This window comes from Jaculus jaculus, chromosome 22 (assembly GCF_020740685.1).
Source record: "Jaculus jaculus isolate mJacJac1 chromosome 22, mJacJac1.mat.Y.cur, whole genome shotgun sequence".
Classification (NCBI taxonomy): Eukaryota; Metazoa; Chordata; class Mammalia; order Rodentia; family Dipodidae; genus Jaculus; species Jaculus jaculus.
This window is the reverse complement of record NC_059123.1, coordinates 8,508,585-8,521,382: the sequence shown is the minus strand read 5'-3', so window position 1 is coordinate 8,521,382 and position 12,798 is coordinate 8,508,585. Positions and strand designations below refer to the sequence as shown.

The 12,798-nt window shown below is 45.0% G+C and overlaps 1 protein-coding gene across 2 annotated transcripts in view; it reads left to right on the top strand.

Annotated features, from left to right (window-relative positions):
* Itpr2 (inositol 1,4,5-trisphosphate receptor type 2) overlaps positions 1-12,798 on the top strand; it is a 457,151-nt gene that overhangs the window by 185,703 nt on the left and 258,650 nt on the right. For both annotated transcript variants that reach the window (XM_045139538.1, XM_045139536.1), the window contains exons 25-26: positions 587-752; positions 3,627-3,800. In XM_045139538.1, the coding sequence (XP_044995473.1) occupies positions 587-752; positions 3,627-3,800 (340 nt within the window). The remainder of the gene's footprint in view (positions 1-586; positions 753-3,626; positions 3,801-12,798) is intronic.

Here is a 12,798-nt window from a genome sequence, read left to right as displayed (position 1 = left end):
AAAGAACTCAATCAGAGTCCACTGAGCCAAACGCAGAGCCGCTCTCTTGATGCACATGCAGTAGTGAACTGTCCCTTCCCACTCTGGTGACAGCTACATATTCGTGGGCTGTAGCGATCTCTCAGGCTCTGGGGAAAACCAGCCGGGGCTTCCCATTCTCAGTCAGTGCTTCTGGAGACCACTGGAGGAAGGAGAGCCATGGGAGGAGGAAAGGGAAGGGAGGGCAATGAGAGGCAAATGCGAATAAAAAGAGATATATGTTTGTGTATATATACACATGTATATATGATATATCATAATGACACCCATTAATTTATATGCTAACTAAGAGAACTATGAAACCACGCTTTTGGGTTGATTCAAGTACATGTCTCTTGCCTCAGTGATAACTCATTCCTGTTTGCGAGGAACCTCTGTCCTTGTCATGGCTTCCTCATCTATTATCCAAGGGAATGAAAGTCAAAATTTCCTCCCTTCCATTTCCCGACTTGGCAAAAAGCCATCCTCGTTCACTCTGAGAACACGGATACTGTCTAAAGGACGAGTCTAGGATGCTATGCGACTGTGACGTTAAGATTGTTTATAGAAAGGAGAAAAACCCGGTTCAGCTGGACGACGAGGGCGGCCGGACGTTCCTGCGGGTCCTCATCCACCTGATCATGCATGACTACGCCCCGCTGCTGTCCGGGGCTCTGCAGCTGCTGTTCAAGCACTTCAGCCAGAGGGCCGAGGTGCTGCAAGCCTTCAAGCAGGTGAGCCCGGGGCAGGGAGCCTTCGAGGGAGCGCCCTGGCGTAGCGCCTCGCTTTGAGCAGAAGAAAGCAAACAGAGCTGAGTGGCCGTCAAACTCTGCAAGCGCTGTTCCTAACACCCTGACTTGATGATTACAGGGTTGACGCTGGCTGGCTTTTCTTGGAGACTCTTTTTTTTTTTTTTTTTAAATTTTTTATTTATTTATTTGAGAGCGACAGACACAGAGAGAAAGACAGGTAGAGGGAGAGAGAGAGAATGGGCGCGCCAGGGCTTTCAGCCTCTGCAAACGAACTCCAGACGCGTGCGCCCCCTTGTGCATCTGGCTAACGTGGGACCTGGGGAACCGAGCCTTGAACCGGGGTCTTTAAGGCTTCACAGGCAAGAGCTTAACCGCTAAGCCATCTCTCCAGCCCTCTTGGAGACTCTTTTTGAGGCAAGCCCAAGAGACTGATCCTTTCTTTATAAGAGAGAGAGAGAGAGAGAGAGCAAGAGCAAGAGAGAGCAAGAGCGAGAGAGAGCAAGAGCAAGAGAGAGTGAGAGAGAGAGAGAGAGAGCGAGAGAGAGAGAGAGAGAGAGAATTGGTGTGCCAGGGCCTCCAGCCACTATAATTGAACTCCATATGTATGCGCCACCTTGTGGACATGCGTGACCTTGCAAGCTTTTGACACCTTGCGCATCTGGCTTATGTGGGACCTGGAGACTCGAACATGGTTTCTTAGGCTTTGCAGGCAAATGCCTTAACCGCTAATCTATTTCTCCAGCCCTCTTTTCTTTTTTTTTTCTTTTCTTCTCTTTTATTTAAAATTTAGTGTCTCACTCTAGCATAGGCAACCTTGGAGTTCATTGTATTGCCAAGGCTGGTTTCAACCTTTTGGCAGTCCTCCTGTGTCAGCTGGGATTACAAAAGTGAGCCCCATGCCTAGCTTGACAAGTCCTCCTTAAAAAAAAAAATATATATATATATATACATATATATTTATTTAAATATATATATTTATTTAAATATATATTTATTTAAATATATATATATTTATTTATTTAAATATATATATTTATTTAAATATATATATATTTATTTATTTTGAGAGGATAAAGGAGAGAGAAAAAGAGAGTACGTTTTATCACTGCAAATGAACTCCAGATACATGCACCACTTTGTGCATCTGGCTTTGTATGAGTACTGGGGAATTGAAAATGGGCTGATAGGCTTTGCAAGAAATGCCTTTACTGTTGACCTATCATTGCAGCTCCATGTTCTGTTGTTGTTGTTGTTGTTGTTGAGGTAGGATCTTGCTGTAGCCCAGGCTGACCTGGAATTCACTATGTATTCTCAGGCTGACCTCAAACTTATATCATGCACCAACATGCCCAGTAGAGAGAGAGAACTGGTACACCAGGACCTCCCGTTGGGGCAAACAAACTTGAGACGTGGGGACTGGGAATTGAACTCCGGCCATTAGACTTTATGAGCGAACACCTTACTCTTAACTGTTGGGCCACCTCTCTAGCCCTCACGTTCTGCTTTTAAAGATAGATATGGCCTTATCTATGTTACAACATGATCTGTGTTAGAATGAATCCTCACAGACAATCTTTAGATAATATCTTTAATAAAAATGACAGACACTGAGATTTAGAAAGGCACTGGGGCAATAATATATTAGGAATTTTGTTAACACTGTTATTAAATTTTGCCCCTAAATATTATTGATCTATTATAGGTATGAAAAACAGCCATTCTGAAATAAATAATTTTATGATTAAAAAATGCTGAAATCCACAAGAAACAGGTTGTGTAGGATTTGATATTTTTTTCTTCATGGTCTTTGAATAACATGTTAATCTTGCAATTGTTTCACTAACATTTAATGTAATGAATGGCATATAGACCTGTATTAGGAAGTTTTGCAAGTGTGCTAATGAATATGAAATAACAAAAAGGTAGCCATCTAAACCCATGTTTTTAGATACACATGCATATGTCATACCGTACATATAAATTATAAGGTGACGTTTGGTTTGTACCGATGTTTTCTTCCATGTATTTTCGTTTTTATTTTCAAACAGACACATAGAGTCTCAGAAAAATCATCAGGAGCCATGAAACTGGAGTTGACTATCTTTTATGTTAGTTTACTTTCCAGTTCTTTGTGCAGTTTTTTTTGAAAATATTTTATTTATTATTGTTTTATTTGCAAGCAGAAAGAGGGAGAGATTGAGGGAAAAAGAGAAAGAGAGGTTGGACATGCCAGGGCCAACAGCCACTGCGAACAAACCACACATGCACGCGGCTACTTTGTGCTTCCGGCTTTCCATGGATACCAGGGGATCAAACACAGCTTGTTAGGTTTGCAGGCAAGCATCTTAACCGCTGAGCCATCTCTCCAGCCCAGTACTTTGAAACGTTTTGATAGGGCCCACATTTAAAAAAAAAAACCAAAAACGTGAAGGGCTGGGGATGGCTCAGTTGTGGATCCCATGACCCATATAAAGTGGGTAATCCAACCTTGAGGCAAGGAGGGAGGCGGAGACAGGAGCCTGCATCTGCAGCTCCCACACCAGCTAAGTCTGGAAAGCAGTGTGGTGGACAGCGAGAGTCTCTGCCTCAAGGGAGGTAGAGGGCTAGGACTGACCCCCACATGTGCACCATGACACATGTGTGCCTGCACTAACACGCATGAACACACACACACACACACGGAAACAAATTAACTTCCTATTCACACGTGAGATCATTGATTGGGCTTCGGTAAGTTTTTCATGGTCGATATGCAACTAATGCGTTCGTGAATGTTCTAGAAACATGACAGGACTTTAGCTGTCCAGGAGGCTGCATGTGGACACTAAGTGCTAAATGAAATCCCGTTGTGTCCAGGTACAGTTACTGGTGTCCAACCAGGACGTAGAGAACTACAAGCAGATCAAAGCCGACCTGGACCAGCTTCGGCTGACTGTGGAAAAATCCGAGCTGTGGGTGGAGAAGAACAGCAGCTATGAGCACGGAGACGTGGGCGAAAGTCAAGTAAAAGGAGGCGAAGAACCAAATGAGGTGCGTCACAGGATCCTTTGGGAAGTAATCCTGACAGTACTTAGAGCAGGAGAGAAAGAAGAGAGGGAGAATTGATGTGCCAGGACCTCAGCTAGTAGAATTGAACTCCAGACGCTTGCACCACCTAGTGGGCATGCGTGACCTTGCGCTTGACTCACCTTTGTGCGTCTGGCTTGCGTGGGATCTGGAGAGTCAAATTGGGTCCCTTAGGCTTTGCAGGCAAGTGCCTTAACTGCTAAGCCATCTCTCCAAACCCCTGAAAATAAAGCCAGTTATGTAACCACAATTGTTGATAAGGGAAAATCTACCAGAGCTACAGAACACTATTTATACCTGCTATGTTAATAAATTCCTAAACACATTTCTTGCCTAATTCTAGTCTCTGACCTCACCTGTCTGGAATCAGGATATAGCAAGAAAAGAGAAGAAAGTTGCTGAAGTTATGCTGATACCTGTGGAGAGAGAGACACACACCGAGACAGAGACAGACAGAGACAGACAGACAGACACACACACACACACACACACACACGAATTTTTATTGCCACCATTCACTGTGGTGACTTCCTGATAGTCTGTAAGCCATATCTTTCATTATGGCATGTCCTATAAAGTATCCTCATGGGAGGACGTATTTTACTGATGACATGAAAATTCCAATAATCTATATTTGAGTTAAAAGTTACATTTAGGTGGTGCTTTTATCTTCTGTTGTATTTAATTTAGTGTTTTTTTTTTCCCTTTTTTTGTTGTTGTTGGAAGTAGGGTCTCACTGTAGCCCAGGCTAACCTGGAATTCACTAGGTAGTCTCAGGGTGGCCTCAAATTCACGGCAGTCCTCCTACCTCTGCCTCCCAAGTGCTGAGATTAAAGATGTGTGCCACCACACCCGGCTTTTGTTCTAGTTTTTAGTGAATTAATTATTTGATCTTTTCCTATGTTCCTAGATGCATGGTATTACTTTTTGCTTTCTAAACAGCGTTTTAGTGGAATATCAGGAGCAATAATAGTCCATGAAGTTTCTCAAATGTCTGCCTGGTGCTTAGTTTAGTTGTCTTTAATCTGCAGGAAGATAAACTAATTAGATAGGTCCACCTACTGATATCTTATGTTTGTGGAAGTGCTCAGGATTTTTTGGGGGGTGGTTAAATTGGTGGGCTGCTTGTTCTTACCTGTCTTAGGGCCACTAGTTATTTTTAAGAAAATGCTGACTTTATTTTTGGGAACTTTTCCTGTGACTTTATAATGTGGTAATGGAATGTAGAATTTCGATTCCATGAAATATTTTTGATCAATTTGTGTCAGGGATAGAGTTTTCCACAACACATTTATGAAAGGAGAGGCAAATTTGTTTAGTTAGTACTTTCTACATCAATAACATAGGTCAGATTTTTTTTTTTTTTGAACGAGAGTGAGAACGAGAGAGAGAATGGGAATGCCAGGGCCTCAGCCACTGCAATTGAACGGCATATGGTTGCGCCACCTAGTGGGCATGTGCAACCTTGTGCTTGCCTCCTCGCCCTTGTGCGTCTGGCTTACACGGGATCTGGAGGGTCCTTAGGCTTTGCAGGCAAGTGCCTTAACTGATAAGCCATCTCTCTAGCCCAGGGCAGATATTTTCATGTGCGGAATGTGTTTGTAAGTGTTACAACAAACTTTGTTAAAGAACTGAACCTTATGGACTCCAAGGACATCTTCAGTCAGTGAGCTCTGTGACTCAATCAGCACGTGGACAGTAATGTTCTGGTTCGTGGTGTGTGTGTGTGTGTGTGTGTGTGTGTGTGTGTGTGTGTGTGTGTGTCTCAAGCACTTTGTACGTATGTAAGGAAGGAGGGAGCAAGTGTTTTTTTTTTTTTTTTTTAAATTATTTCTTTATTTATTTGAGAGCGACAGACACAGAGAGAAAGACAGATAGAGGGAGAGAGAGAGAATGGGCACGCCAGGGCTTCCAGCCTCTGCAAACGAACTCCAGACGCGTGCGCCCCCTTGTGCATCTGGCTAACGTGGGACCTGGGGAACTGAGCCTCGAACCGGGGTCCTTAGGCTTCACAGGCAAGCGCTTAACCGCTAAGCCACCTCTCCAGCCCAGCAAGTGTTTTAACTGAGGAGATCCTAACACATGGCAACTCATTTTCTAGGGGTCTCACATAAGTCAGAGTTTGTCAAGATGGCATGTGTTTGTTGAGCTCTGGTTTGATAAGTTAAGGAAGTGAGGAAGTTGTTTAGCTTGAGGAATGAAACGTCTGGAAGGTCTAGAGGCATTTGGAGGTCACCCTTGGACTACTGATATCAAAGTCCAGTAACCAAGGTGTCTGTCCAACAAAGCTTCCATTGCTGCTCTGCCACCCTCCCACCCCGACCTCACTCTGACAGACGGGGACAAGATAACGGAGGTCACAAGACCACTGGAATGTTCTTTTCAGCCCTCACCATCTCCAGGAGATGCCCTGTAATTAACGTCCTTCCGGCAGCTGCGTTCCACGCAAGTCCATCTCCTTGGCAGAGACTGAGCTGAGCCTCTGGAAGATGAGTCATGTTGCGCCCGTGCAATGAAGCTCTGCTGCTAAGAGCTCGGCCTTAGTGTCTGCTCAGCCTTCCCTTCTTTACTTTCCCATTGTAATATGTGGGTGTGCTTGATGTATCATCCCTGGTGTGATTTTCCCTTCATTGCATTGCCCATGTGCTTGAGGACCCGAGGAGCATGTTTCACTGTGTTTATTTGCTGCTTATCTTCGCCTTCCAGTTGAGACCAAACCACAGTCTAGAGCTGGAGAGATGGCTTTCCTGGAAAACCTAACGACCCCAGGTCAGTTCCCCAGGGCCCACATAAAGCCGAAGCACAGAGTGGGTCATGCAGCTGAAGTTTGTTTGCAGCTGCTGGAGACCCTAGTGTGCCCATTCTCTGTCTGTCTGTCTCTGATTCTCAGTCTCTCTCTGCTTGCAAATAAATAAATAAAATGTTTATTTAAAAAAACACTTAAAGACAGGCATGGTGGCGTACACCTTTAATCCCAGCATACAGGAGGCAGAGGCAGATGTAGGTAGGAGGTTCACATGAGTTCAAGCCCATCCTGAGACTACATAGTGAATTATAGATCAGCGTGGGCTAGAGCGAGACCCTACCTTGAAAAATGGAATAAAAAAGCCAAAAAAACAAACAAACAAACAAAAAACAGCTAAGTTCTCTATGTGGAGGCAGTTAGGACCTACCAACTGTGCACACGTGCTAATGTTAAAGTGTCTTTTGACTTCACAGTGTGGTGATGCTGTACGTTCAACTGTGAATGTAACTTTTCACCTGTTGCTGCTTCTTGCTTCATTACGTTTTCAGGACTTTCCAGTACAGTGTTAAGTAGATGCAGTAGTAACAGACATTCGTGTCTTGTTCCTTAGTTAAACAGAATTGCTTTGTTATTTCTCTGTTGAACATGGTGCTTACTGTATTTTTTTTTTTTTTTTATACATACGCTTTACCAAGAATGGGCCTGCCAGGGCCTTTTTGCCACTGCAGATGAACTGCAGACGCATGTACCACCCTGTGCATCTGGCTTTACATGGGTACTAGGGAATTGAACTGGGAGCCACCAGGCTTTGCAAGCAAGCACCTTTAACCAACCCCTGAGCCATTGCTCCAGCCCATCACTCTCTCTTTTTTATTATTTAACATTATTTATTTACTTGAGAAAGACACACACACACACACACACACACACACAGAGAGAGAGAGAGAGAGAGAGAGAGAGACAGAGAGACAGAGAGACAGAGAGACAGAGATAAAGAGAGAGAATGGGTGTGCCATGGCCTCCAGCCACTGCAAATGAACTCCAGATGCATGTGCCACCTTGTGCATCTGGCTTATATAGGTCCTGGGGGATCGAACCTGGCTCCTTTGGCTTTGCCAGAAAGCACCTTAACCACTCTTAAGCCATCTTCCCAGCCTCCCCAGCACTGTCTTTTAAATTTCTACTTCCTTCATATGGAATTTTCATTCTCCATATGATTATCCGATGTCTCCTTTCTTTTATCTGGCTCAGTCTTACCAGAGTTTTCTGTGACATATTCATCTTGGAAAAAGAATTTGCTTTTGTTTCTGCTGACAGTCTGGTTTTGCTTTTATTTGAGCATGTTGTACTGTCCTCTAACTTTTTGTGTTGACAGATTTTTCAGAATTTTTAGAAGAAGCCTTTCTTTTCTTTTTTTCTAATATTTTATTTTATTTGGTAAAGAGGGAGAGGGGAGAGAGAAGAGAGAGCATGCGTGTGTGTCAGGGATCCACATTCCCAAAATTTTGACAGATGTTCTTTTTTATTATTGCTCAATATTGGGTGTTTTAAACTTTCCATTATGATTTAACCTTTGGCTCAGAATTATTTGGAAATGAGTTCTTAGATTCTCACATGTGTAGGCAAAAAATATGCCCTTTAAAAGTTGAAGTAGTTAGGTTTGGAGGATGGCTCAGTTGTTAAAGTGCTTATGTGAGGAATTGGGTTTGTATCCCAAGCATCCAAATAAAACCAGGGCATTATGTGGTGTGCCTGTAACGCCAGTTCTGAGTAGGTAGAGATGTGAAGACTCCTGGGTCTTGCTGCCTAGCTAGCCTAGCAGAATTGGCGCAGAATCAGCATCAGGCGTGTCTCAAAACAATAAGACGGAGAGTAATTCAAGATGACACCTGACATTGAACCCTGGCTTCCACATGCATGCACACGCATGTACGCCTGCCCACACACATGCACCTACACACATATAAGCATATAAGCACTGAACTCTTAACTTATTAGCATGATCTAACCCCAGTCATGGGGGTTGAGACAAGAGTTGCTGGAGGCAGAGTCGTTGTGATTGCACCAGCCTGTTGCCAGGGGGCGCTGCTGCTGCTGTTCTGAGCCCACGTTGCTCCCGTCCTGCGAACCTGTCTGAAGATTTGCATCTGGGGCTTGTGGACCGCCTGGTTTCTGCAGCCTCGTGGGCTGAAGCTCTGACCTGGCTTCCGGGTACTTTGCCCCCGATAGGTGGAGGGTAGGGGTGTCTCTGGGAACTGTTCTTTCTGCATATGCAGTACTGCGCTCAGAACAGATTTACCACTGGAACCTGGTTGTTCTGTCATAGATAGGCTCTTTGGCAGTTGTCAGCCGTTCGAGCCGAAGTCCTTGAGAAGTCTTTGTGCAGGTGTTGAGTGGGTGACTTGGTGGTTGTTAAGTGCACACCTTCTTTGGAACCTGTGCGCTTCTTGTGAGGCTTTGGTCCAGTCTAGAGAAGATTGCATTTGCTTCTGTGAGGCGCGTTGGGACATTACGTTCTGTAACAATCAAATAGAAGTTTGGGTTTTTGGAATTTGGAGATCTCCTAATTAGTGGGAATTTTGGCCGCAAATCTTGAGAATGGATTTGTCTTGTGTATAGCTCAAGGATTTCCCTACCTTCAGCTCTGACCAGAGCCAAGGCCAAGACATGTACCCCTTGTCTGTCCTATGGTCTCAGTCTTCCTGACTCTAACTGTGACATCTGCGTTGATGCTCTTGCCTCTGCGGTTTCTGATTAGACCTCTCGTCTTTCTGAGATCCAGCCTTGGGCTCGTTTGCTCTCTCTCTTCTCTCTCCTGCCCTCCCTCCCTTCTTCACCCTTCAGTCCCCCCCCCACCCGTCTGCTCCTTCCCTCATATAAAATCTCAAATATCAGTTATTAGGCAAAGACTAAAGCCCTCAGAGTCAGCAGCGAATGCAGGGCTTGTTATTGTTCTGCAATTGATATTTTTTCCCCCATGATTTCTGTTTTCCCTGCTGAAGAGAGAGACCTTAAATGTTTTATCGTCACTTTTGTGCAGGAAGAGTTTCTTTCTGAATTTGACTTCGGCGTGTTCCGTTTGACAGTGAGCGTTTCTTCGGCCTTCTTGGTCCCTGTGCCTGTCCTTCTCATGCTGGTGCACTGGTTCTTGGGTTCTAAGTGTGTGCATCACCAGGAGCCTTGACTGACTGTCATGTTCCTCAAGAGTCAAGTCCCTCTTTCAAACACAGTTGAACTTGCGGTCTCTTGCCAGCATGCACACTGACTTACACACCAGAACCTCTCATTTCCGTTCTTCAAGTTGGTTATTGTTGTAGTCCGGTTCGCCTTGCTGGTAGAAATCACCCAACCAAGAGCAGCTTCTGGGAAAAAGAGATTTATTTTGGCTTACAGGCTCAAGGGGAAGCTCCACGATGGCAAGGGAAAACGATGGCATGAGCAAAAGGTGTACATCATCCCCTGGCCAACATAAGGTGGACCACAGCAACAGGAGGGTGTGCCAAACACTGGCAAGGGAAAACTGGCTTTAAAGCCCATAAGCCCGCCCCCAACAATACCCTCCCTCCAGGAGGCATTAATTCCCAAATCTCCATCAGCTGGGAACCTAGCATTCAGGACACTTAAGTTTATGGGGGACACCTGAATCAAACCACCACATTCTGCCCCTGGCCCCCATAAACTGATATCCATACATGATGTAAAATACAATGCATTCAGTCTGACTTTAAAAGTCCCCATAGTTTTTATCAATTCCAATGATGTTCATACATCCTCATAGTCCAAGATCTTTTAACTGAGCCATAATACCAAAAAAATAACCTCAAAAAAACCCATAATGGCACAGAATAAATATTCACACTGCAATAGGTGGCATTGGGCATAGCAAAGAAACATTCAACCAAGACAAGGTTTAAAACAACCAGGGCAAACATCAAACTCTGTAGCTTCAAGTCCAGCAACTCTAGCCAGTGACAAATCTCCAAGTCCGATAATTCTAACCAGCAAGTCTCTGGCATTCCAATTCCGCCCCTCCAGCTAGGCTCTTTGCAGCGCGGGCGTGTGCAATCCAGACCCATTCTTGACTGGGTTTTCGCAGTGGGAGCCTCCCAGCAATCCCTCGCTGAGGGCACACCCTCCTGTGGCTGTGGTCCACCTTAAGTTGGCCAGGGGGTGATGTCCACCCTCTGCTCATGTCATCATTTTCCCTGCCATCGTGGAGCTTCCCCTTGAGCCTGTAAGCCAAAATAAACGTCTTTTTCCCAGAAACTGCTCTTGGTTGGGTGCTTTCTACCAGCAATGCGAACCGGACTGCAACAGTTATCTAGAATCCATTCTTTTGTGCCAGATGTGTCTCTTCTCCAAGGATTAGTGCACAGCATGGAGACCCATCAGTGCGATTCTGTTCTGACTTGCGTGGTTCGGAAAAGGAAGGGCAAGTGTTTGCCTGTGACCGTGAAGAAGGGGTTGGTCCCGGCGCACAGCATAGACCTGTTCTGAAGAATAGAGAGGAGTCAGTTATAATATATTCAAGAACAGCAGCAGCTGTCAGTAAGCCATTTGTCATCAAAGTGTCTGAGAAGTAGGAGACCCTGATGTTACCTGGGTAAGGAGTGACTAAATCGTCTCGGGGAGTTTCATGTTGTGGAAGCCAGGATGGCTCAGAAACATAAGGAACAAGGTAGGCGCCGTTTAAGAGTCCCTTGTACAGGCCGGGCATGGTGGCGCACGCCTTTAATCCCAGCACTCGGGAGGCAGAGGTAGGAGGATCACCATGAGTTCGAGGCCATCCTGAGACTACATAGAGAATTCCAGGTCAGCCTGAGCTAAAGTGAGACCCTACCTCGTAAAACCAAAAAAACAAACAAACAAAAAGAGTCCCTTGTACAAATTCAGAGATGATGATTTGAAGCCACCAATGAGGGAGGTGATGTAAGAAATCTACACGGGCAGGCAGATGGAGAAACCAGAACGGTGCAGATCAAGAAATGGGCATGGTCCATTGGACTGGGTTAATTTCAGGACGAATTGAGAGAAACTACCCAGGCCCTCACTTCTGCGCAGCGATGGTACACGAGCCAGTGAGCCAGCAGCCAAGGACGGCGGCGGTGCGTTGTAAACAGGAAGGGACACATCGCGGGTCAATGGGAACAGCTGGTAGCATGCAGCGTGGACCACGCAAATAATAATCCCTTGTGATCAGTGAGTGTCTCCGAGGCTGCGACACAGGCCTTGCCATTGTCCTAGAATATCTCGCAACGCTTGTGCTTTGTGCTCACGTGACATCAGAGGACCACAGAGCACGGCTGCCTTTCTTCCTTCGGAAATAAAGGGGCATGTTTTTCAATCACATGAAAGCTTTCTTTTTAATTTTAATGTGGCTGTTGCATTTTATTTTAGGTCTACAGTTTAGCTCTCCTGTGTTTATAGTTATCGAATAAGGTCTTTAAGGACTGGGGGAAAGGTTCCTTTCGAAGCAAAGCCTGCTACAAACCCTGAGTGCTTTGGTTTGTACAGTGTCTTTTCAATGATGCTTGTTTTTTTAAAATTTTTATTTATTTATTTGAGAATGACAGACAGACACACAGAGAAAGAGGCAAACAGAGAGAGAGAGAGAGAGAGAGAGAGAGAGAATGGGCACGCCAGGTTCTCTAGCCACTTTAAACGAACTCCAGACGCGTGCGCCCCCTTGTGCATCTGGCTAACGTGGGTCCTGGGGAATTGAGCCTTGAACCAGGGTCCTTAGGCTTCACAGGCAAGAGCTTAACTGCTAAGCCGTCTCTCCAGCCCGCTTGTCTTTTTTAATACGATAAAATGCCAGTGCAGTTCCTCATCAAAATGAAGTTTACTGCAGATGAAAATGAATTTCCCCAATTGAGAGGCTGAGTGGTGAAAGGTGTTTGAAAAGCCTGGGTTCCATTGAAAAATGGCTCTTTGGCTGCCAGTGAAAGAAAATTTGCTCTGTAACTTAAGTGCCAAGGAATTGGTGGTTGTCAGAATAAACAAAAATATGAGGGACTGTAGCATTGCCTCCTTATAACACCCAACATGGGGACATCAAACTCCTTTTTACCTTGGTGTAGGTTCTGTATAATCTATAGGTCCAGAGGGGAATTGAAGCCCATCTTCAGGCATTTCACCCGTCGCAGCGTGTGATCCCAAACGACCCCCTGACTGCAGCCGATTGTGAACCAGGCAGCTGACAATTTCATCATCTCC